The following is a 26,719-nucleotide window of genomic DNA, read 5'->3' on the forward strand; positions in this document are numbered from 1 at the left end:
AATAAATATCAATTGATGTAATAAGATGCTTGGGTGTCACTGGGCTTAGAGTTGGAAACCCACTGAATCCTGCTCCTCTCCAGGGAGTGAATGTGTCCTGTGCATTACTTCTTAATTTTTTTTTTTAAGTTGGTATAACTTCTAGCAGCCTCTACTAATTTTATGAAGATCCTGTATACGGATACGTGTGACCAGGGGTGAAATATCAATCAGGTTTCTTGGCACAGTGTGATACAACTCAATGCTGCCACAAGCTAGGAGTCGTGTCTGGAGCAGCTTTGCCATCAAAAATTCTCTGGATTTTTCATAACATGGTGTTCTATGTCTTTTCAAAGCACAGATGCAATATTTGATCTGATCTTGCGTGATCTGTTTGCTTACCTTCCTTCATTATACAAGATTACAGAAACCAGATACATTTTTAAAAGGTATTTGCAGTGAACTGCAATGAATGCAGTCAACTGGCATGTGTTCTGCAGATGAAGATCAAATTTTTTATTCTTTCTCACGTGTTGACATCACATGAGAACAAGGTCTGCTTTACCTTCTACAGATGCTTCAGGTAGCATATTCTCTCCCCCTCGCCCATGAATTCACAAATCCGTGTCTTCTAATAACTGTGGGTGTCACGTGAAATTTTATATGCTTCTGTTCCAAATGCATAAAGAGTTACTCTGGGGCAGAGGCAGTGGAAATGATGCTCATGTTACTTTTACTTCATATTTTGAAATCTTTCTTAGTAATGTGCTTGAGACTGAAAACTTAGCTTATTAAATGGAAGGAGAGAACCTGATGGAATACGCAGTTTTCATATCCTTGCTGTTTGTATGTGCAAGAACACATTTCATTGTTCTCCTTTGCAGGCAGAATGAAAGACTTTTCAATAAAGCTGAATTACATTTTCTTGCTCCATTTTATTGCAATGGCGTGTGTATTTCAGCTGATGCAACTATGTATTTGGTACTAAAGCAATGAGGCAAATATCGGTATTAGCAGGGGAAGGGAGAAGAAAATGCTGTTTCAGGAGTCAGAAAAGTCTCAGTTGCTAATTTTAAACTTTCTTCTATAAGGCAAACTATAAACAGGCAATAAAAACATTTAATTTGCAAATTACACAGTTCTAGATTGGATTTAAGTTGGATTTTTTTTTCCTTGTGTAGTCAGGTTTTTGTAACAATTGTACCAAAATATTTTCAGCGTTACGATTAGAGACTTTGCCTGGTAGAGTTAAGTAATAAAGTTGCTCATTTCCTACCGGAATGGTAGCATTTGAGATGAAAGGAGATAAAAGTGGGGCATAATAAATGCAAGTAAGAAGTAAAAAGATGTAGGCAAGAGAAACTGATGAAAACATTTTATTTTGGTGACCAGTTTGAGAAAGTGTTAGAAGTTTTAAAAATCTGATGATGAATAAAACAATCTATACATCAAGAGGTAAAACGCAGAAATACTTTATATAAGTTGCTGAAAGAAGACTTCAAACAAAACAGTGTGATATTGTCATCCCATGAGGTGCTGAAAAGTGAGTCCTATTCTGACTCATCGCTTCTCAAAACCATCTTCTGTCCTGTTCTTCTCTTCATTCTTTGTTTCCAGTAATATTTTATCTATTAAGACATTTCAGCAGGATAAGAGCCTCTGATTTTAGAGATACAAATTGATCTGTAAAAGTAAACAATCTTTTTCCATTATTTGTCCACCTTTTACAGTATTTTATTTACCCTGTCAGTTTTCTGAGAACTTGATGTTCCTTCCCAATGATTTCATGTAATAGCAAGTTTTGTTAGAAGATACAGCACTACTCCCTAGTGTTATTGTGGTTAGTATACTGACTTTATTAAAAAAAAAAAAAAACAAAAAACCAAACCACCACCAACAAAAAAACCCCAAACTCTAAACAACAACAACAAACCCCAAACAAAAAAAACCTGCTAATCTCTCTTGCTATTCTACTGAACATGACTGGCTTTGACCTTTAATACTCTGAATATGCTACAGAGATGCCTGAAAACCAGACCAGAAACTTGTATACAAGCAGTGAGTACTTTCCAAGGCCAGAGGTTTGGACTTCATTGTATAATGCTAATAGAGAACTCTATTACTATTTTGCATGGTGATTTTTAATTATTTTCAAAGTGGTGCCAGACAATGTGTAAAGCAAGTATACAAGTATATAAGTGAATTAAGTGATGATAGTTCTGCAGCTGTGTGATTAGTCTGGAAGTTAAACCACTCTAGAAGGTAGGATGGAGAGCTTCCTGCTAATTAGTGAAAAAATTATTCTTTTATTGTAGCATGGCTCATATTCTTCATTTTCTGATGGATTCTGAATTGCTTCTTGTTTCCCAAAAAACTATTCCCCTGTGACAGCAGTCTTCATCAGCAGTCAGTGATTAATAACGTCTGCAGTACAATATTGTAACAGATGAAACCGCAGAGCTGCGGTGGGTCCCCACCGGGTACCTGTGAGATAACAAGTACATACCTTTTGGAATGCCTTGGCATGTCCCACAGGTCACGTCCCTTCCTGAGGTGCTGCCAGCCCAATCCCATCGTGCTCATACCATGTGTCGGACAGCACAAAGACAACCGAGTTTCTGAAGGTCTGTGTTTGCAATAAATGAATGCACATGCTTAGAAAGCAGTGATAAACCATTTCATTTTAATTACAGAAATTATAAGATTTATGACTTTCAGTGATTGTAATGTAAGAGGGCAAAATTTGGTCTAAACTCATTTTATATGTAAAATAGATTTTTTTTTTTTCCTTTCTTTTTGGGTAAACGTTAAAATCCAAATTGCATAGCTCTTTTCATTCTAATACAGAGTAGTGTGTGTCCTCTGGGTGCTGTCAGCTCTTGGTTCTTCCTTTCATGACTCAGGAGAATTGTGTTAGGGGCGGCTAATGAATCTATATTGTCATGGAGGGAAGAGAAAGATGCTCTAAAGGCCTGAAATGAATTGCAGGGCACACTGTTCTGATCTCTCAGTGAAATCGGTTTGGCTGTGGTTTTATGTGACTTCTGCGTGTCCAGTAGAAGGATCCAAACTTACTATGTGCATGAAAACATAGGCCCTGAGATGTACCTGCACAGAAATTCAGTTGGAAGGCTTAAAACAGCCCTTTTAAGAAACTCCTCAGAGCTTTATGTGCAGTAACAAAGAATAATACAACAATATCTTATTGCGGCATTAAATGTATTTTTTTAAAATGAAGCATTGAAATTCTAATCACTGTTGTTCAGTGTTCTGATTGTAACAGCTGTTGCTTTTCAATATTATAAAATATTACATTTTGGGAAATAGCTACTGTTGGTCAACTCACTACTCCTGTTACACTTAGTTATAAAGGTAGTCTTATTTTAAAGACTGTGTTAGTATCCTTTACAAGGTTATAAACAAACAGGTTTTTTTAAAATTGTCTTCTCTTGGGTTTTATTATGGAAAAATACATTGCTTATTCATGGAAAAAATATTTCTTAGCGTAGTACCTCAATCTTAGTCTGTATTGAATGTTACATCTAGCTTAATTTAAGGACATAATGAGGCCATACTTTCTTGGATCTTGAGTCACCAGTTAGAGGGAAAGTTAATTTAGATTTATGATAAAATACTGCTGCTCTGAAACTTTGCATTTATATATACTCGGTAGCATTTGTTTCTCCTCTTACACAGTTTAAAAAGAACACAGAAGATCTGAAGCCAGGCAGAGCAGAGTGCTGGGTCAATACACCGAGATGCAAAGCGCTTGCCTTTGCCAGAGCTTAGCGATGTTACAAGGGATTCTGCTGCAGGGAGATGGTCGAGGGGTTTCTTTTCTTTTTGAAAAGATATATATCCGTTTTCTGAATAGCTGTGTTATTAGCGTTATTTTACGGTTGGTTAGAGGAGCTCAGTAGGATCTTGATGCTATTTTCATCAGAGCCTTCATTTTGGAAGAAACAGTGGCTTAAAGACCTATTTTTAAGTTACAGTTATGACTCCTTTTTGGTTATCAAAATTAGGGTAGCATAAGCCTAGCATAAGAACAAAATTAGCCATAGGATCTGTTTAATTATGTTCTTGTAAATTAGTTCACTTCAGTCCTAATTCTGTCATCCTCCCTCATGTTGAACAGCTGTTTCTTTTGCAACTGATTCACTGAAATCACTGAACTTAGTTGCCTACTAAGAGATTTGATATCAGGGTTTGAGAACTTGAAACTCCTGTGTATTTAGTCTTTTCTGTTTCGTAATATCCAGCTCACTTTTCTTTCAACAACAGATCTTGAAAACTCCAGGACGAAAATGAGAAGCGCGGTGTCAGTTCGAGAGGGACAGGGAGTCGTGCTGCTCTGCGGACCACCCCCCCGGGCAGGAGGTAAGGGACCTTCCAGGCTTTGTGCTTCAACCGGAGCCGATTGACCGTAAAGTGGAATATCTCCCTGGAAATGCAGGAGAGAGAGCAAGAATGAAACGTGGGCTCTGAAGTAAATACAGAGAGAGAGAAAACAAAACCAAAAGAGGGGGAGGGAAGTACTTACGAGGATTTACTTTTATTGTGAAATGCCTTTCTAGCTCCTAGTAATTTCTGTGCACTTAACATGTCTGATTTTTATGATATTTCCAGTAATTAATTGAGTATCTTCTGGAGTTAAATTCTGCCCAATTTCACAATTGCTGAGCCTTGATGAATCTGGTTTTTTTCTATGGCTAGACAATTGCAAAGAGTATATTGTTGTCTTTAATTATGCTAGTATCTGCCTATTTTCTTGCAATCAAGACACTTGATAGTGTAATGTAATGATGCTGGCATAATTTACAACACTGTTGTCTCAAGGGTGGAGAGAAATCTGGATGTGTGGATTCTTGGTGGACCAAAAGTGGCAAGTACATTTTTATCATTCATTCTGCATCTTCAGTCTTTGAGTAATTGCTATTGAGCCTCAAGTAATACTTGAAAGTAACTGGCTTTATTTGTTTTTAATTGATATGGAGTCTCATTATTGAAGGGCTGTGATGTTAAACATTAGATTTGATTGCAAAGACAAGGTAATATAAGCTAAAGATTGGATACAATAATATAGGTATTGCGGCTTCTTAAATTTGGCAGAGTCCAAGCAGACACAGCCATAAAATGGCAATTTTACAACTGTCTGAGCTTGCAGAATTTTTTTCTTTCTAAACCGATACATACTCTTAAATCATCTTTATAGCCTTACAACAGCTTTGTCTTCTCAGCTGCTGAGAAAATGGGTCATTCTCCCAGCTATCTGTAAGAATTAGAATGATTAAATTTTGCTTCTATATGCAGTCCAAAGTCAGAATTACCCCAGCCATTTTTACTCTTATGCCTTGCATGGGTATACACCTAGAGGTGATTGCCAAACTGACTACAACTCTGCCTGACTTTTGCAATGTTTAAGCGTGAGGTGTTAAACAGGAGGTGATATAAAACATGCTCATATTGCTAAGAATGGTGGTTTAAATCAACACTTTGAAGAGGTGAGAATTTCTTTTGCAGTCAGCAGATGGGATATGATTGACACACCCCCCCACCACCACCACTAATTGTGTTATTCATGCAAAAGAAGAGAGCGGAGGGCTCCCTGAATTATCAAATGGAATTGAGAGTTGGTACCAGAATTATTTAAAATCCTTGGATTTGTTTGAGAGTTGGAGGATTAACTGTTAAAGTTTTCAGGAGACATGGAGTAAGGTGGAAAAAATCCTTCCTCTTCTTTCTTCACTAAAATAAACCTATAGCACAGTGACATCAAGCATACGGTGCCTCTAGATCTGGCACAGTAGGATGCAGGTTGGTAAGTCTTAGATAAAGTATCTATCCATTAAGCAGAAATAGTTTTTTAGGAATAGCAAGGATGGTTTAGGAACAGCTGACCTGGCCTGCAGGCTCTGAGGGCTGTTCAGCCCTTTCCAGATCGGTGATCTGATTATTTTTTTTTTTCTTTGATGTTGTATTTGTCGCACTGAGCTATCAAATAATTTCAGACAATACTAATCCTTAAAACCTTCTCAAATACCTTGTTTTCTCCTCCCCTTTAGCCCCCAAAATACTGTTCTTTTGTGTTCTGTCATGTCGTGCAATTTCTAAGTTCTTGCTAGCTTAATTGCACTTATTTCTTGCATTCTCTGTAAGGAGTCTTCAAGAGGAGACTTGATTAAATTGTGATTATTCTTCCATATACAGCATTCCAGTTACAATAGAAACCAATGTTCATCCCCAAAGAAGTACCAGTTCATAGTATGGGAAAAGGAAATTGCTTCCCTTCTACAATTTGGCATATTTTTTTCTTTGCTTATCTTAGCCACAGATATTTACATAAGTAATACGAATATGCCCTTTCAATGGGGAGCAAATTATTCATGCAGTTAATGGTACTTTTGTCCTTTTGAAGTTTGCAGTTCCAGTTCCATCAGGGTATGGACATCTACTATTTAAACCAACAATGGAACTCAATTTAACTTCGTGCACATAGGCTTATATGCTGAGCTTGTATTTTAGCTTCGTTTCTGTGATGGCTGTTGGTGTACAGGGGGAGGAAGATGATGCTCAGCATTTCCAGTTGAGGGTGCACAGATCAGTTTCATATTTCTGTCATTAAACATGAGCTGTATCACAAACTGCTCTAATATCTTCTTCAGAGTTAGTGCATTTTCAGTTTTTGGCATTCCGTTTTTTTAAGCAGTCTTGTTTGAGATTTACTGAATGGGAGATTCAATAAATGACTGGCTTTGTGTGTGAAGGCTTCCCCCCCAGTATTTTACTAATTCAGCTGGGTTTTATGTTAGATAATGTAAGTTGTATTGTAATTGAGCAGTGATTTTTGGATAATTAAGATGGTCATCTGTCATCGTTCTGCATGACCATACTTCTGTATGTAATTTTAATTCTGTTACAGGGAACCTGTTAAAATACCCTGTTTTTTCCACAAATGAGTAAATCATCTCACCCACATACTCAAGAGATAAAATGACATCTGCTATCTTTTTCAGTTGTTACAACCATTAAATTCTACTGAACTCTCTACAGCTATTTTGACTGTTACTGTTATGTCTTTGATGGTTTTAAAGGACTATTGATATAACAAACATCTCAACATACAAAACTTAATATTGGACACACTTAACATGCAGCAGCTTAAAAAACATTCATGCAATGCTAATTTTTTTCCCTTCTGCCAAGAATGGAAAAGGCTAGACATACGGAGATCTAAAAATTATTTTTCTCTACTATTGATTTTGTTCCAAAATTGGTGTCTAAGGAGTGACAAAGCCCTGAGTAAAGCAAATCCGCAAGTTCCTTTAGGGTTTTACCTACTGTTACTACTGTTTGTGTATCTTGATTATCATGTTTCTTGTCTTCTGCTTTTATTTCTGTTTGCTAGATGTTTGTGATTTATATTTGTTTAGCACAGCCCGTTCTACTCATCTGACATTGATTTTGGATTTATGAGGTATATTCTGCTCTTCGGGAGAGGAGGAAGCAATGAGGCGCAGTCCTTCTATGTTGTCTGTGGTGATTTCAGGGCTGTTCTATACACAGATAAAAAGAGGATTTTTTAATGGTAGAAGTAAAGACTTGCTTGATGGTTATTCAGACATTTCAAAGAATTCAGGTTTGCCTGGAAAAACTAGGCATTAGTTTTATGTTGGTGGATATACTCTCTGTTGCCTTGTTACTATGTCGAATATGACCATAACCCATGAGAACTTAAGTAAATGGCAAGAAAGTTGTGGAGCCAACAAGCTGTTGCTTGGAAATTGCAAGGAAATTCTACTTGTCTTATCACATGAAGCTAATCACGAACATATGTGTTCCTATTTCATGCAATATGGCAAGGATATTTCTACATATATAAAGCAGCAAGAATATGTCTTACTATCATGCCCTGATAAATGGAGACTTAGTTGATAATTGAGACTGTATTTGAAGGATAGGGATCAATTTAGCTTACAGCATGTTATTTTAAAGTTGTGACATGCTGATATGAAATGATACTAGATCATGGAAAAATAGATCCCAATTCATTGCTCACTGTTTGGTATGACAAATCATTCAGTGAATAATGTCATGTCTGTTGCAAATTAGTATTTAGACTTGCAAATTTTTGCCCTTATCTCTTGTATTGCCATTTGGAGACCTGCAAGTTCCAGCAAGACTGTGCTTCATGAATAACATGGCATCGAAGGTATCTCCATATGCCAGAAATATTTTGCTGCTTTGATTATTTCTTTTCCACAACTCTTGAATGTCAGCATGCTATTTTTTGGGGAACTGTAAATTGGTTTACTTATTTGGCTTTGGAAACATTTCATACCCTTAAAGCAAAGCAAAACCAGACTGATAGAACTCAAGAATACAGTTTCTTTTCTACTGCCCATCAGTGTGTCTTCAGGAGGTGCAAAGCATCCTGGTTTTGCACCTTTACTTTTAGCTTTTGTTTCAGGTTCTGGATGACGCTCATCTGGGCATGAGCAATAAATCATACTTGCAGTAGGCACATTATGATGTTTTTACACAAAAATGCATTCTAAGGAGAATAGTATGTTGAATATTGTAAAAGCAATTGCCTTAAAAATGGTTCCATAGTGTTCTCGAGCTGTTCTCAATCTGCCAAAGAGAAATGGTATTTTTATTTAAAAATACATTTTGCAATAGTCCTGCTGGTGTCATCATCATCATCTGCACAAATTTCAGCTGACGGTTTGAAATCAAATGGTACCTGAGAGACACTTATATTTGTCCATATGAGGGACAATAATACATGTTCACAGCTGGATTTTACAATGATTTCTATCTGTCAGAGCATTATTTTCACCACCAGTAACAAATGAATGCTACAGAGTACCCTCTCTGTTCTGTACTCTATCAAATGTAGTCTTTCTAAAGCACTTTTTCTTTTGATAAACCTGTGTTCCAGGCTGAAGTAAACCAGACTAAAATTAGTATATCCTTATTTATATATTTGTGCAACATCTGCAGCTACTTTCTAGTATGTGTTTTTAAGCTAGCATGGAGGCGTACAACTGGCTGAAGAAGCTTTTAGCAAAAGATTCATTATTCCAGTTTGGGAAAGGACAAACTGGACAAGCAGGGTATCACTCCAAATTCTTACAGGACGTTTTGTTAACTCTGTGTTCCATTATGCACATCAATGACACTGAACATACGAATATATTTGTATATCTGTTTTATTTCTTAGATATTTGGTCTTCTGTCCCTTTTGTAAGTCTTAGTTTGAGATGTATCTAGATCATGAAGGATAGTTTCATAGCCAGGTCATCAGTAGAGCATAAAGCCTGAAAACATCTATGATCTAGTAATATTAGCTCTTGTAAGTTTTGCACTACATCTTGAATACCCACTGCAAAATGACTATGGGAATATTGCAGCTTTTTATAATTTCATTTTTAAGGAAAGACTCTAGCCTTCAGTCATTCATATATGTATATAATTATTTTTTTTTAAGCAGCACTCCCAAGTATACAAATCGGAAAACAAAACACTATCTTTAAATCTCAGTATTTTAAAGCTAGATTATTCTTTTCATTAGTGGGGTGAGAGAGAGCATGTCAGAACCTATAGTCTACAGTGCAGGGTACAGCTTCACTTATAGCCCAAGGAGGAGTTTTGCGTAAGATTGGATCAGCTCCTGCTGGCTGCAGTACATTTGGCTTCCACTATATATTCATTAAGAGTTGCGTACGTATAAGCAGTAGCATATATAATGTGGGCTGTTGTGGGAGAGAGCAAGAGTAGAGCAGACTTTTGTGGGAATAATACTGCATAAGTTTCATTGTCAAAACGTACGTGGATGCTCTAGAAGACCTTGGAAAACTAGGGGATGTGCACTTTATTGCTCTCATTGGCCCTCTTTACTGAACCTGAATAAACTGAAAGAGGCAGCAATATGGGATGAGTCTTCTAATGGGAAAGTATGTCTCTTGGTGGTGGGGTATTTGTTGGAAGATGGGGGGGGTGGAAATAAAGAGGAAGAGGTAAATTAGGAAGAACCAAATTGCAAGAAAAAAGTTCAGTTGGAGCCTGTTCACTTAGCTAGTCCCAGGTATCTCAGGTATGCCTTGGGGAAAAAGAGGAGAAATTTGGAGAAAATAACTGGGTTTGGCCCTCTACCAAGATTATTTTTATCCCTAAATTGTTACTGTGGGGTTTTTCTCCTCTAGCTCTTTGTTATCTTCTCTATTAAAATATTTGAATTGTTCTTTGGAAACAGGATAATTGATTAGGAAGAGGCAGGAGGGAGACGGCTGCAGTCCCAGAACACAGTCATAGCTGATCATTACACTCTTAACAAGAGTCCTGAAAGTAATTTTTGGTTTTTTTTTTTTCACAGGGGTTTACCAAGTACCTTCTCCTAAATGGGTGCAAGACTACCAAATGAAATTTGTCACTAATTACTACTTCCACCTATAAACATTAGTACGTTCCTTTGAAAATTTACTCTTGGGTATTTCCATTAGTTTCCCTTAGTTTATCGCCCTAATATTTAACATTCAGAATAAATCAGATGTGGTTTAGTTGAGCAATAAACTATCATCTTTTTATCCTCAAAATTATTATAGGCAGGAAGCAATTTAAAATACTTTTAACTATTGAAAAAGCACAACAGAGTTGTTAGAAATGCTCTGAGCAATTAAATGTAAAGTTCTAGGGAGGTGATTAAAAGAACAATTTGTCATTTGAAATAGATATGGCTAATGGGTATGTATTTAAATATAGCTTCCTAAAGCAGTTTCTTACTTTTCTGCATACTTCCAGAGTACGAACAATTTGATCAGACCTTGTACACTTTGAATGACACAGCTAGTCTGAAACAATTAGTTCAGAAATGTGATAAAGAGAAACTAATCCATCATCCCGCACAGCTGCAGGGGAAGTGAAATTGGGTTTTTATTCAGCATTGGAGCCCAAATGTAGAAAAGCATTTTGTTAGACTTTCCCATTAGCGTCTGGATTTCCTTTGGAGCACCAAGGAACATTTAACCTGCCAGTTAAGGAGCACTTTTGTATTACAAGGTCATGTTCAGTTTGAAATTTAACACTAGCTGATGGTCAAATCCCACGTGTGACAAGAGGAGGGGGGAAGAAAAGACAGACGTCAGGCAGGGCCATATTGCTGAGCTGCTTTTCCAGTGGATGTGCTGTTTGGGAATGTGCTTACTGTGAGGGTTTGGGGTTGGTTTGTTTTTTCTTTTTGGTGGTATTAATAAAGAAGTAATGCTGCCGGTCTTGAACATCTGTGTTTCCCAAGGATGAGCTTAGAAGTGTTTACATTTTAATTACAGTGGCATGGTTTGCTTTTGACACTGCTTTGAAAGACTTAGAAAAACTCTACAAATTGTCGAGTATAGAGAAAGAGAGACCTTAGTGGACTGTTTTACATCAGCAGAGCTTGTCACCTGTGGCAGCTGTGCAAAGGTAACCGGCTAGTTTGTGTGATGACTGCTTGACCACTCTATGGTTGTGGTTTAGGTGGGGGGCAGTAGAGAAAAATACAATTCATGCTGCAACTATGTTTAACGATTTGCTTCTTTTTTAACATCACGCTAGTTCATTTCGAAATCAGAAAATGACTGGACTCTTACCATATTCCATTTAAAATTGAAAATTAGGTGTTAGCCTGAAGTAGGAACCTTGCAATTTCAGCTAAAACATTTCAATATTCTCATTAAATGTGTAGATTGAAATTGCAAGATATTACATAGGTCTCTCGCACTGCTCTTGTTGTTTTGGGTTATTCCATACACAGAAGTTGCATGCCTAATTACCTGCACAGCATGCTGAAAATTGATCTTTTATATTTTATCTACAAAATAATTCACCTCTTATGCCAAAAAGATTAATGGTATACATTAGTTTCAAATCAGGGTGTTTCCATTATATTCTGGAATAAAATTAGTTTCTCAGGATACGTTCTTCACTTTTTGTAGCTGGACTCAGATTCCCATCATGCAATTCACATTTCTGTGTTCAGCCAAAAGAAGAAAGTTACCCTAAAAAGTGCAAGGGGAGTTTCAGAAGTGTTCATAAACATCTCCAAACTTTTTTCCCCAAGTTGGGGAAATCTTACAACTATTTTAACTGGATACTCGTTGTCTCACCTTACTCCTGATAGCAACAAAAAGTAAACCACCAACCTGCAGTTTATAGATAGACTGTACTCTGAAGTGTGACTGCAGCTTTTATAAACAGGTAAAGACTTCTGCGTTATTAGTGGTATAACTATGTGCATGCAAACAATTCAGGATGTGCCTGGGAAATACACAGTCTGAGTTTTGTTTTGGTTTTCTTTTTCCCAGTTGAATATACTTAGGACAGTTTTTCAGTTTCTGGGCATTTGATGTGCTCAAGAATATACTGTAAAACCCTAAAATTATGTACGATTTAATTCCAATAAAGTTCTGAAGAGTTTTTTTATTGTCAAAAAGATACCATTTTTGACAGTGGCACCTAAAGCGATTATAATACCCAGTTTAGGTATAAATTAGGGGATCCCATGTTGGAGTACATAAACACCTTGTCTTATGCCTACAGTGCATAAGATTTTTATTTGTAAAACAACTTTCAATGTTTGCCAAAAAATGAGAAAGATGTGATTTATTTTATGGCAGAGATAAAGTATTACCTCCTGGTTTTTTGTTTTGGTTTGTTTGTTTGTTTTTTCTTTGCTAAAGGCCAGGCTCCAAGCATAGCCTTGCAGTTGGTCGTGCTGCTTTGCCAAAGGAAGGACAGACTACTCGAGGTGGTGAACTAAGTGGAATAAAGTAGCTAGAGTTTGCCCAAGTAAGGAAAGAAAAGTAGTTAATGAGAAGTTTGAAAGTAGTGTATGTAAGATAAAATGTATTATATCCCTGTGGGCACTCGCATCCACAAGTACAGTGACCTAAACTCATAGCAGTGTAATCCTCTAAGGATTAGGCTGCAGTGAACTAAGGACAGCTTACGTCTAGGTTAAGAGCATCCTCTGGGAGTTTAATGCACTTTTACCTCATGCAGATTAATTTCCTACTTTTAAATAACTTGCTTGCACTTTCCTAGGGGTTCCTGTGCAGACAGACGTACAGAGCTGTCCTCGGCCATGTTGACAAATTGACATTTCTGTGTGTGACTGCCCCACAATACCATCCCTGATTGCCTCATGTCTGTGCTGTGAGAGCTTACTCCTTCCTGAGTGATGTTCATCCACAAAGCAAGAGACTTTTCTCCACTTTGTGTCATTTCATCACAGTTTGAGCTGAAACTGGGCCAAATGACAAACTAATTGGTTTCTTCCTTAATTATGGAATCTGTCATTATCCTCTCAAAATCAGTCTTACTTTTCCATTACTTCTACTTGTAACTCTAAGGTAGATAATTCAAAATAGCTGGTTGTTAACAAATTTCCATGTCTTTAATTGCAGTTTCTGTCATTGCTAAATTTTGTCTGATTACTTTCTTGCAAAGGCTTCTTTTAAAAGCCAAATACCATCCTGCGGGTTAGGCAGAGTGCCAGTTGAAGACCAAAAATGCCAGGATATTTCAGTTTCCTGTTATATCTCTATTACAGGATATTTTAAAATCTGAATTGGAGAACTGCATGAAATAGTACAGATTTGGATATCAATAATTGACATGAAACTTCTTTTCTTTAAAAAAGAAAATGTAAAACCTCTAACTTTTGTTCAGTCAGCTTGATGCACTCAAAATCACATATTTTGATTTCTTTTAAGAATTATTTATGTAAACATCTGCTTCACTAATTGAAATCCAGTCAGTTTTGAACATAAGTTTAAATCTATTTCAGAACAATACTGTTCACATCATTTACTTTCGGCTATTTTAGAAATCCCACTCGAGTGTGAATTGTGGGGAATTAATAGTGGATACATATTAAGCAGGTGTAGAGGAGTGATGCTCCAGAACAAAAGGAGCAAGAGATGACCTTCAGAATTTGTGCATTTAGTGGGTGAAATAAACTTTATGAATTGTCCTTCTCCTTTTGGTCAAAAGTCTATATGCCTCCCCCCTGCCCTGCCACGTTTGCTTTGCCACCTTCCCGAATTCATTTATAGTTTTGGATTTCCACAACTACTGTTGTCTCTTAAATTCTGTTTACAAGAAATAAAATTGCCCTGGCTCTATTCGGTGGTCTCCCACTGATGTGTTGCAGCTTCTCTTAGAGGAAATGTGTCATATAATTAAAAGGAATCTTTTCAAAAGCAGCTCAAGGCCTAACTTTGAACTCAGTTAAAAACTGCTAAATGTGCAGGGCTTACGCCCTTATGTTCCTTTAGCAACATTAATTCTTTTCTTACACAGCAAGGGAAGATACTTTTTTTTTTTTTGAGGCTCATAGGTTGCAGGAAATGACTATGGTAGACCTCAAAGGCCATGCTGATTTAATTGTTGAATTTTGTACAAATTTAAGTTTAAAAATGACAGGCAGTTTTATAAGCAATTTTTAATTGAACACTTAGGTGCACAAAGTGCCTAGAACAGTATGAGCATGCTGACTGTGTTGTGGCTTGTAGACTGCACAGTAAATAATAATCAAATAATGCAAAATAAAGAGAAGCAGCCAACCAAGATGTAGTAAACAAATAAAAATTGAGTAATAACTGTAATTTCCAATACCTTATCCATGTATAGTCGCCAAATAAGGAGAAAATGCATTGGAAAGCAAAGGCTTAGATCTCTGAGGAAGCCCAGGAGAGACATATTACTTCCATTTGTAACAGAAAATCAACTGAAAACTTGTAATTGACAGAAAGGGAGTGAGTTTATGTCCCTTGAGGTGCCCTAGGATCAGCAACAGGCAAATGGTGTAAACATAATAAATCACAGAACAAGTTGTTTAATATGAATTTTTTTTTGGAAAATAAGAATACAATTTTGTAAAGTACAATAAATATAAAATGAGATATTGGCTGTGGGGCACTGGTAAAGAAACACCCTGCTCCTTTTTTTTAAGAGAGTCAATGAAAATATATGTTGAATAGGAAATTAGGTTTCCAGGAGTACTTATTCATAGGCTGTTGAAGGATCCAATTAAACTGGAATACACTTTGCGTGGCTTTCATAATCATAATGACTGATTTCAATGAGTTTACTCTTGACTTAACCCAATATAATAGGAATGAAATCAAGCTGCTTATTTTCCTGCTGTGTATCCAGATATGTCCATCCCCTTTGAATGTTTTGAATAATGTCTTTTTTCCTATTATTTTATTCTGAAAAAATAAAAAATAAAAAATTTTGAGCTAAGGAAAACAAGTAGCTCAATAAATACCAGAACCAATAAAGCCTGGCTTCCCACACTTTTGTGTCTTGTGGATGTCTGAGTTTGATGTAGAGCTGAAACTGTAAATTTTTTTTTTTTTTCCTTACAGTTCCTGAATTGATACCTAATTTGGTCTACAGCCTCTCCCTTAGCCTTGTGAACACTCTCTTCATCCAGCTGCTCTGTAGAAATGGAATTATGCTTTATTTTCTGGTCTTTCCTATTTAGCAAGACCATAAAATCTTTGCTCTCAAAGAGGCAGTAGTCCCCTTCAACCTCTCCGGGTGTACTCTTTGGTTTTTTTCTTTTTTAAAAGTATTTTTTATTTTATTTTTTCTATTTGAAGTGGCTGGTAGATATTGAATAGTGCCAGACCACAGGCAGGATGGTGCACAGCTGCAACCACCCTGCTGCGCAGTGCTTACTCAACGAGCCCTCTCAATTCAACAGCAAACCGTTGTCCCCTACATCTTGGTATTTGTGTTGTAAGATGGGAGAATAGCTGTACAGAATATTTTGTTGTTGTTGACTGTATAAATATTCTTTGGCTTGTGTATGAGACTCTTGTGGCACATCCCAAAAGTCTTACTGAAGTCAGTCTAGATCATAGGGTCTTACTTCTCACAGCACTAACGACCCTATCTTTTCTTGGCAAATCCTCGTTGGCCTTCCTTATAATAAACTAATAACACTGCTTGTGTTACGTAGGAAGGAACTTTCAGTGAAAGCCACTGTTTCACCTGAGGAGACACTCTGCAAGTCCAGAAGGGTAGATGACTGTTTTGAACAACAAGTATTTCTAAATATGACAAAAGTGTAACTCTTGAGAAAAATACTGAGACTGTTAATTGTTCATACACACTGCTCCTGCAAAATTATGTTAATGGAAGGAGTTTATAAACGCAATTATGATAAGCCATTTCATTTGAAGCCCATTTTGCATTAGCCAGTCCCTAAATATTTTAATAATTTCATTTATTGAAATGTTTTTTTCATCTGCACAATCTTACCTTACGTTTAATTGTCCTGTTGGCTTAGCGCTTTCCTGGGTGCACATTCATACTCAGCTGTAAGGGTTATGAAAACGCCTGCTCTCCACTTCGTGACTGCATCCAAATTTATGCACTTTCAAATTAAACCTCTGCAAAAAAGGATGATCTCCATTTTGTAGGGGCAGTGCGAATGCTACAAGATATTTTACGTGAGGGAAGGTCAATCAACCTATAATCGCCTCTAATTAGCACTTGTAGAAGCTGTAATCTTTTTATAAACTTTCAGCTGAGCGGCACTTGGGTGAAAAATTATTTCTTGCCTGGAAAACCATTAAAAATTAATTTCCTTTGATTCTCTGGGATATAAATGAGACAAGCACATGTCCTCGCACAGGAAGGGGCTTTTGCCAATTAAGATTGGACACGCAGAGCTCAGAGTGGTGTTCAGAAAAAAACAAATTCTAATGCAGTTTTTGCCAAATCTTATAGTTTATCTTTTGAAGTGTGGTTTTCTTTTCAAATGACCGTAATGAATGGTTGTGAGAACTACTTTGCCATATCATACAGAGATTTTTTTTAGTGGAGTTTTTACAGATTTTTGTATGAAAAAAAGTAGTTTTGCTGCATGGTGAGCCCTACTGCGAATTTGTGCTTCTTTTGACATTCCCTTCACTTGCATGCTCCTGTGCTCTTTCTATCTGCTAAGTATCTAGCTGAGTTAAGTATCTACTGAATGAATAATGTTTCTGTTTTAGCAATGTTTGGTCTCATTTTTGCTGTCTGCTCCTATTTCTATGCATACAAAGTCTTGGGGGGGAAAAAAAAAGTAGATAAAAAAATTATTCTTGTGTAAAACACTTTGAATTCTTTTCACATTTTTCTTCTGCTGGAGGAGATATGGCATTAGTAAAAAAAATGGTTTTGTTAGTTTCTGGTACTTTTTAAAATTTAGTTTTTCTCAGTCATTGGCTCTCTGGTCCTGTCTGTTACATAATACAGTATTGTATATAATAAGTTACAAAATACAGTAATAAAATAAACTGATTTTCAAAGAAAAAAATGTGAAAAACACTGCCAAACATCATCTTTTTTTATTACCAACTAGAATTATCATTTGCTTGGATCTTCAATGAATATCCATCATTTGTACAAGAGGACAGTCGGCGATTTGTGTCTCAAGAGACCGGTCACCTCTACATAGCCAAAGTCGAGCCGTCAGATGTAGGAAATTACACCTGTGTTGTAACCAGCACTGTGACCAACAGCCAAGTTCTTGGGTCACCAACTCCTCTAGTACTGCGGACGGACGGTATGACTACCCTTCTACACCGTGAATAAATAACGCGTCTAGTCGTCAGTGAATCTTTTTTGTCTCATACAATGTAACCTTTCATGCATTCTCAGACTATTGATTGCTTTATAAGAAGATAAACTATTTTGCATTACATGTTCCTCTTCCTCTCCTAAGTCTGACGGTGATTTCACTGGTAGGTCGCTATGCTTCTCTTTATAAATGGAGCGTGTGAGAAATAAACTTGATTTTTATTTTAATGTGATATAATGCTAAAGAGAGAAAAAAGGCTTTAAAAATTAAAAATTACCTTTTTTCAATCGTCTCATACAGGTGTGATGGGAGAATATGAACCCAAAATAGAAGTTCAGTTTCCTGAGACACTTCCTGCAGCTAAAGGCTCAACTGTGAAGCTAGAATGCTTTGCACTAGGAAAGTAAGTTTTTGACTTCACCAATACTGAAAGTTGATGCACATTAGGGTTCATCTGCACAAGAGATGTGGAGTTCTGGCAGTTGTTTTGGTGGTGTTTTTTAAAGACCCCTTTTTGATCATCACAATTACTGCCTTGGAATAAGAGGGCAAAGAGTCTTGGAGTAATTTTTTATTTTGTTCAGAATTAAAACATATGTGTTGGCAATACAGGAATTTACGTTTCATTTCAAATTATCTTGAATTAGATCAGTGCAGTTTTGCATATATCCTTTGACCTAGTTCTGCTTTCTCTGTGTAGAAGAAAATGTTGACGTCTGTGAGAATTTTGTGTGAATCTTACTGTTATATGTACTTGATGCTTTCATAATATTGTTCTTTCTTTATAGCTGAAATAAAGATTAAAATGCATTTCTCTTCTGAATGATATTTCACACAAAATTGATATCTTTTCTCTTTCACAAATGATCTGAGAATGCATTTATGTTTCTGTAAATGTATTTACTTACCACTTTGCGGTTTATTTGCAGACAGCTTTGTCAGGTGTTCATAATTTTAAGTGCCAGATTGATAACTTAATCACATGCTATTGCTTTGGTTCCCCAGCTAGGTGAGTGAAAGTTTTAAAATCGGAGAACAAATGGCTGTTGTAGGATGGGATTTTCAAAAGACTTGTCTTGATTCTCCTTCCATGGAAATCATTGGTAGATCTCACCTGTCTTCAGGGGAAGCCAGTGCTGATTTATAAAACATTTTACAATCGTTGGACTTGCACACAGACATTCATGAAAAACTTGGTACCACAAGTTACAGCGTATGAAACAGAGCAGTACATGCAAATCAGTTGTCATAGTGTCTGACCATCTGTCATCTACAGTACGGATACCACTTTTAACACAAGCTTTTAGTCACCTCTGAGTTTTATTGTATATTATTTAAAGTTTCTAGTTCTGACAATCAAATACTTTAACTAAAGCTCTTTAATATCCCATTATTTTCTTTTTAGCCCTGTGCCTCAGATTAACTGGAGAAGAACTGACGGTCTGCCATTTCCAAGTAAAATAAAGCTGCGGAAATCCAACGGCATGATTGAAATACCTAATTTCCAGCAGGAGGATGCAGGACTATATGAATGTATTACTGAAAACTCCAGAGGAAAAAATATTGCAAGAGGACGTCTCACTTACTATGGTAGGAAACTTTCTTCCTTCTTTTCTCCTACCCTTCTTTCTACGTGAAATATAAACCACTCTTGGGTACTTTGGGGTTTATAGCTTCTGCAATACCATCAAGCATTTGTGCTTAAAAATCCGTGGCTATTTGCAGAGGATGAGAACTTGTGCACCAGGTTTTTGTATAACACTTGTAATAAATGTCCAGGCTCAAAACGGTTGCTAAGAGCAGTGTAGAAGGTGCTTGTGCTTATTTTTCTGTGACGGAAATACTTTTTTTAAAACAATTCTTATTGTTCCATTGGTGAAACCTTAGATTTTCAGTCAATTGGATTTATTTACGGGTTCATTTAGGCCTCACATTTACAGGAAATACAAATTTTATCTTGCTTTAGGAAGAGATTACTGATGGATATTGTCAATCCTTTGCTTTCAAAATGGCCAATTTTATTTTAAAATGAGAGAATATAATCCAGCATAGGAAATGAAATAATATGAAATTTAATAGCTGGAAACAGACAGAGTCTCTTGTGCATTTAAGGCTATAGAGTGAAATGAGTATCAGCAAAGCACACTGGTGGTGTTTTAAAGCTAGTGTGATTTGCAACAACGTGGTAATTGACAATTTTTGTTAAAGCTAGATCTCAGCAAATATAATTTTCTTTAGGTAAATGGCAATTTAAAGAGTGTTTCAGACTGTGCTTTGGAATGCTTTTCCTCATGTAGGAATATTTGAGCAAAGATTTTTTTTTTTTTTTTTTTTAAGTTGTATGAAAAAGCATAGAGCATAGCTACTGTGCAACTTCAAGCAAACGTTCTTTCTGTTTACTGCTTCTGTATGGGAAGCTGCTGATTACTGGAACACATAGAGTGCTGCAATGTAGATTTTAGTCAATGAAGATTTTAATTTTAAGGCATAACGGGTTTTATAAGGAGGAAGGAAAAGAGACTTTTCCCCCTCTCAACTTCCAAATTAATAGTTACACTGAATCATTACACCATCATTGGAAATGTTCAAGATCAGGTTGGATAGGGGAGTTTGAGCAACCTGAATTTTCCATATACTAGTTGTAATTAGGACTTTTTGAGAAATCCTATGAATAACATAGGGCAAAAGATCTAAGATGCTTCATCTGCCAGTGTCATCTGTCATTCCAAACTTGGCACTATGCATCTGATTTTATGAAGTGACTTGTTTGAAACTTTCAAGTAGCAAAAAAAAGTTGTGGTTTGTGTATCAGTTTGGCTCAGTAGTCCTACTCCAGTTTTAAATCAGGGAAGTTACAAGACACGTCAATGTAAACTACATCAAAAATAGAGTAGATTTGTTCATTAGTTCTTGTAATGTAATTACAATAGTGGGCAATCTTGAGATATTTGACCTGCTTCCCAGGTTTTGTTTTGCTCATTAAAGGACACAGAGCTGAAACAAAGGATGTTGCTAATCAATAAAAGCAAGTGAGTTGCAGTTTTGCAACAAGTAAATCGGCGTGAACATTTTCATTACAAATCCAGAAAGGGATTTGAACCTTCAGATAGAGTTCATACTCCAGTATAAATGTCTGCCTATATTAGATTCATCCCTAATATGGATGTTCAGACTAAAAAGAATAATGAGACCTGTAGTGGCATTAATGGCACTCCAACTGTTTCATTTCATTTGTTCTGCCTAATGAAACCCATTCTGCAGAATTAAGTAGATTACTTAAATCTTTCTTGTTTTGTTACTTGCTTTACTGTTGCAAATAGAATGCCAACAAGTCTGTGTTCAGGATAGGATCATTTTAACACTTTTCAATAATTTGAAGGGTTTTCATTCTGTTTGTGGATCAATAACATTCTATAACCGAAGATAATATCTTCTTGTGGCTTGCCACTGCATCTGATATCAAAGCTCAGAAATCTCTCTGGTAAAGAAATCTAATGTTCTTTTAATATTCTTCCAATAAAAGATAGATATTTAAGGAAGTTGTTCTAAAAGCAGGTGAGGATTTGGGGGAAATTAATGTACTACACTGAAGACTTAGAATAAAAAAAAAAAAATCTATCTGCCAGAAAGTACCAACTCTGGCAAAGATGACTCAGATCTGTGTGGTAATGTTAGTGGATGTTGGCTGCTGTTAAAATATTTTATTGGTAGAAGTGTAAGATGTGTCTGCTAATCATATATAGAAAAATACATGTGTTACAAATGGACAGGTTCCTTTTTATTTTAAAAGTTAAAACATTTATTTTTCTCTTCTCAAAAGAATGAAGCGCGTTTCTGGCTTACCCAAGAAAGACTATAACAAGAATTGACTGGAAAATAGAAGGTTTTCCTTTCTTGGCAGATTTTAAAGGTTCTTTGTAAATGAAACATAAAGATAGACCTAAACAAAAGCTTGAAACATTTCATTGCACTGCTGTGAAATGAAGCACTCTTATTCTCCTGGTTTGTTTTATGAGCTGAAACTGTAAAATTTGAATTCTGAAAATTGGGTTTTTCAGTGTGTAAATGGTTTGATTACAAAAAAAGATCAGTTATGTTTTCTGTGTATCCTGCCTCTTCTTCCAATAATGAATTAGTCTTGAAACCACAAAGCACTTGAACATAGGCTCAACCGTAATTGTATCCATAGTCATTTTCTCAAGTCATTTTCTCAAGAATGCTTATAAATTTGGTATAGAAATTCTGTGCACATCTGTAACTCTCTTTATTAAAAATAGAATCACTCTGTTTAATTTCATTGTGGGTTTTCAATATAAGTCTCAACCCATAGTTGAAGTCAATAATTAAAATGGATACTCTAAAACAGATATTTTGGGTTCTTTCATAACATTACTAACAGACTATTAATCATCCTTTTTTCTCAAGAAGGATTTTATGAAGAAAAGCCCAACACCAAATGTTCAGGTTTTTTGTCCTTTGTACAGTTCCAACATTTGTTTAATGCCAGTTTTCTCCTCAGGGGAGTTCAGAATGTGCTAAAAATAGGACGAGATTATCTAAGTTTGATTTAATATAAAACCTGGATATATAAATAATTTGCTTCCACTTTATTAGCATATTTGTTTGTCATCATGATTAGCCCTTTCCATAAAGTGATAATAGAAGAAGAAAGAATCCACGGAGACATTTCAAGGCATGGAAAAATTAGAAGAGATGAAACAATTACATTTTTTTATTTTAAGATGCAATTAAACATGTAACATGGTAGAGATATGTAAAGCAATTAATTTAAAGTATAATTGAAGAAAATGCATTCTTAATTAGCATATGCCGATTTAATGGAACTCATGCTTGATAGTACCAGGGTAAAATGTTTAACAGGGAGAAAAAACTCTGCTGCTGTTCTCCTTTTGCTCTGCAGTGGTAGTCTGTAGTAGCAAAGGCAAACTCCCAGTAATACATAGACTCTACGTAATCTGTTAGTATATCAAAAAATACTTGTCTATTTTGTTAATTACTTTGGTAATAACGTACCACCAAAATGATACTGAAGCTACAGTATTCATGTATGTGGAAGAGCCTCACTGTTTAAAGCTTTTTGTCTGATAGCCTGATTCTATCTTGTTCACGGAGATGTCTTCAAAACATTAGCTACGAACCTATAAATGACTAAATACCGTCAAGGAGTTGCTGAGTTTGATCAGCCTGGAGTTTAATTGTTGATGCTGTCTAATAATTTAATTGCCTTGCAACAGAGACAAATTGTTCATCTTTTTTAATACTAAAACTTTCCCCAACGATGTAGCAATTACCTGTTGCTTGAGAGCATTTTTATTTTTGCATGGAAGTCAAATAATGGACATATTCAGGGATGCCTTAGATGCTTCTCTAGGCCCAGTTGTTTTATCAGAAAAAGAGTTATTCATGTATTGAGTCACTTGGAGTTTTGAGATAAAATAAGGTTCATTGCTGCTGTAGGCATCAGTCATAGCCTGACTTTCAGATACACACTACCTAGAAGAATGAAGTTTACATTATCTGGTTGTTTTTCTTCCCAGTACGCTTCATAGCTGCTTTCTCTTAAACTATGGAAAGTTCGTTCTGACTCTGATTTAGTGTCCAACTGCTGAGCTATCCAAAGGTATTTTCAAAGGAGATTTCCAGCCCAGCTTTCAGACTGTAAATTTCAAAGTAAAGATATGTGTATAAGCAGATCGCATCTTATGTGCGAGCCCTAATTAGAGACTGTTGTGGAAGAGCTTCCCATAGTCTTCTGCCTCTAAGCAGAGGTATGGCAGACCTTTACTTTCTGGGAGAGCACAGTGTCTAGACAAAAGTCATGGGCCTGAAGTTCTGCCTTTCCTTCATGCTATTCCCATGGCTTACAGAATTAGGAGATTTTTATTAGAGTCTCCTATTCTGAAGGAAATAATTTCTAGAAATCCATATTGACATACATTATGCATGGTATCCCACAAATTATTTGCAAATGAGATCTCGGCACAGCTTCTGAAAAGTGTTAACTTCTTCAGCCATTGCTTCCAAGAGCTTCATTGGAGTCACTCGTTCCAGTTGGTCTTCATTCACATCAAAACTCAGAACACTCATCACAAAAAGTTTCTTAAAAATCTAAAAAAAAATGGTTATCACTTTCCTTATGGCCTACAGGGATGCCCTAGAGTGTAATGAAGCAACAGTTGTTTTCTTCAGGAAGACCTGCCTGGACTAATTAGCTGGAAGAAAAGGGTGATCGTAGCCACCAAAAAGACCAAGTCTTCTCACTGAGATAAATTTTATGAAATTACACACTTGCATCACTTCTTGCCTGTGGGACCATGAGTATTGCAAGGAATATTTTAAGCAAAAACAACTGAAGCAAAACAGAGTCTGGTGCTTTTCCAAGTGGCTGACCATGAGGCTGATGGCTAACCTTCTTTAGAAAATCAGTTACCTACAAGTATTTTGTCCTAAGGGAATTTTATATGAATCTTTCATGAAGATTGCACAGCAAGTTCCTAAGAATTCTTAATATTACCACACAATATGGATTCCTGTCACAGTCTCAAACCCTGCACTGCAAACTCCATTGAAATTAACTTCCAACCTCTCAACTTACAGGAGGACATGGGTTTTTTTTCATCTCAATGATAGTGTGTTGCTTATTTGCCTATTCCTTGTTTAAGGAGGAAGGAGTGGTGTCTCCTCAGGAAGATCCAAGTTACACACCAAGCCAATGCAGTAGCTCCATGAGAGAATGAGGCTTTGTTACCAAGTCATTAGTCTTCCTTCAAGAGCACAGATGTGGCAGTGGAACCAGGTGTTCTAAACAGGTATCATTTGTCTAGCATTGACTAAACCTCAAGAGGAATAAAGCCATATATACGGAATCATTTAGGTACAGTCAGGCAGAGCTCAATAAAAAAGGTAGTGTTGGGCTTGGAAAGTCATGCTTATCTTTTGAGAGGATATGTAAATCTACTGTTACATGACCTCCTGTGTGCACTTTTCTCAGCTGCTGCAATGTGGACCATCTTTACCTTGGCCAGGATTCAGAGTATGCAGTGGAATATTCCCAGCTGGAATTGCCCCTGTTTAGCTGCCTTTTCAATTTTGAACCAGTCAGTTGAATTGTTCTTTTTTTTTCAAAGAGTTTCTAATACTTTTACAGCCTTTTTTAAAGACTTTGAGATGTGGCAGATTGAAAGGTGTATTTTTCTTTCCGCTGAATTCCTTCATGAGTAATTTGAAGAGAAAAAGAGCCTTCTTCAAGGAAATCACTAAAGTCTACATCAACACTCTTGCGAATGAACAAGCACCATAAATTTCTCAGATTGTGGCTTAGGAAGCTCTGTTCTGTTCATTTCTGATTTGAGTGGTTGTCTTGCTCCCATGCTTTCCAAAAAGACATAGTTTATCATATCTACCGTGGAGACTTGGGAAACCCTCCTGTGGAGACTGTCTGACATGAAGAATCTTTAAAATGAAGATCTATGGTGTAGACAATGTTTTTCTTATTAATGGAATTGAATCCAAGATCTTGAACTTGAAAATAGACTATATTTAATCTACTTTCAAGTGGAGATATGCAGCAGATGTGAAATATTGCACATGTATGGATCCATCAGTAATTCAAGCACTGTTGCTTGTTGCATAAATATTTAGGTATGCAAAGTGCAGGAAGCATGCTGGCGTGGAGTCCTGAGCTTTCATCCCTTTGACACAGGTGGGGCAAATACACCAAATGACAATGTGAGATAAAGCAATGGCTCTTTCTTGAACTCCAGTGTTGTAACATTAACTTCCAAGATTTAACCAAAATTAATATCAGTAAGATAGTACATTTGTCTGATGCAAAGATAAGGTTATCCTGTCTTTCAGAGCTGACCTTGATAAAGAGAGTGTAAAAAAACCATATTGTCTTCAAATCAGTGAAAGGCATTTAACCTCACAGGGTATAAGGGACGTGCAAAACAAAAGTAGTAACAAGAGGGTTTCACTGTCAGCAAATACTGGTTGAATTCCCAAACCTCCTAAGTTAGTATCTCAATGAATACATTTTAGTAAGTTCTTCTGTGAGAAGTTAATCCTAAGTATGTATACATAAATCATAAATAGTATTAATCCTTGTTGCCATAAAAGTATGGTAGTGTATATGATCGTGTTGAGATCTTATCGCTGCATTGCAGAATGTATGATGGAGAGAAAATTTGTATGCTAGAAAAGAGTGAATCTTCTTTAATGAGATTAATACCAACCCTCAGCCAAACGTGGGTCTGCTGGTCTTGTGCCTATGGCAATGGAACAGGTTCAGCTCTCAGCTGCACTGCAGACTTCCCTTGTGGCCATCGGCGAGTCATTAATTTCCCTGGTCTGAATTAATTGTTGGTGTAACTCCATTGTAGTAGGAAGTTCAACAGGAATTAATCTGACCTTCTGTGTTTCCAAAACTCATCTATTAAATAATAATATTTTCCTGTATCACCAGGGATTTTTTTTTTTTCCCTAGCTGTTTTGATATGAGAGTGTTATGAGATTTTCCTAAATTACTAATTTAGGAAAATCTTTAGGGTAATCAAATTGACTCTGGAAAATTCTTTTGCCCTTAGCTATATATTTGCAACGAAGTTTCACCCTGCTTTTTATCTGTTTTCTCCATATGCAATGTCCAGAATTTTTTTTCTTGGAGAAATAGCATATATTGAGATTATAAACTTTCTAGTAAATTGAATAAATTCAAAGAAAATTCACATGAATTAGCTATAAAACAGTGTTGTGCTCTTGTGTGAAATAGCACTAAAGGAATAAACTAATGCTGTCTTTCATACAGTGATGTTTATTTGCCAAGTGAGCGTGCTTTTTTTTTAACCTATGAAAGCTGTAACAGATGTTTTAAACTCTATCTCTACAGTTTTAATTGTATTTTAGGTAATTCTGAAGGATGTATGGTATTAATACATCAAAATTTCATTTAAAAATTAGTGATTTGGGGGGACTTTCAGGCCATATTCCTGTTTGCATCACCCAAATGCTGTGCTAAGACTAATGCTTTCAGAAACAGTCTTGTATATCCATGTATTCATCCAGTTCAGTACTGACTAGCATTAGAAAACAATTAAAATG

General features: G+C 36.2%; 1 protein-coding gene across 1 annotated transcript in view; it reads left to right on the forward strand.

The window, feature by feature from the left end:
* The window catches only part of CNTN3 (contactin 3), a 113,577-nt gene that overhangs the window by 55,286 nt on the left and 31,572 nt on the right, over positions 1-26,719 (forward strand). The window contains exons 3-6 of the mRNA XM_069811829.1: positions 4,264-4,359; positions 17,381-17,584; positions 17,900-18,002; positions 19,005-19,189. Of these exons, the coding sequence (XP_069667930.1) occupies positions 4,264-4,359; positions 17,381-17,584; positions 17,900-18,002; positions 19,005-19,189 (588 nt within the window). The remainder of the gene's footprint in view (positions 1-4,263; positions 4,360-17,380; positions 17,585-17,899; positions 18,003-19,004; positions 19,190-26,719) is intronic.

Source organism: Haliaeetus albicilla, chromosome 24 (genome assembly GCF_947461875.1).
Source record: "Haliaeetus albicilla chromosome 24, bHalAlb1.1, whole genome shotgun sequence".
Lineage (NCBI taxonomy): Eukaryota > Metazoa > Chordata > Aves > Accipitriformes > Accipitridae > Haliaeetus > Haliaeetus albicilla.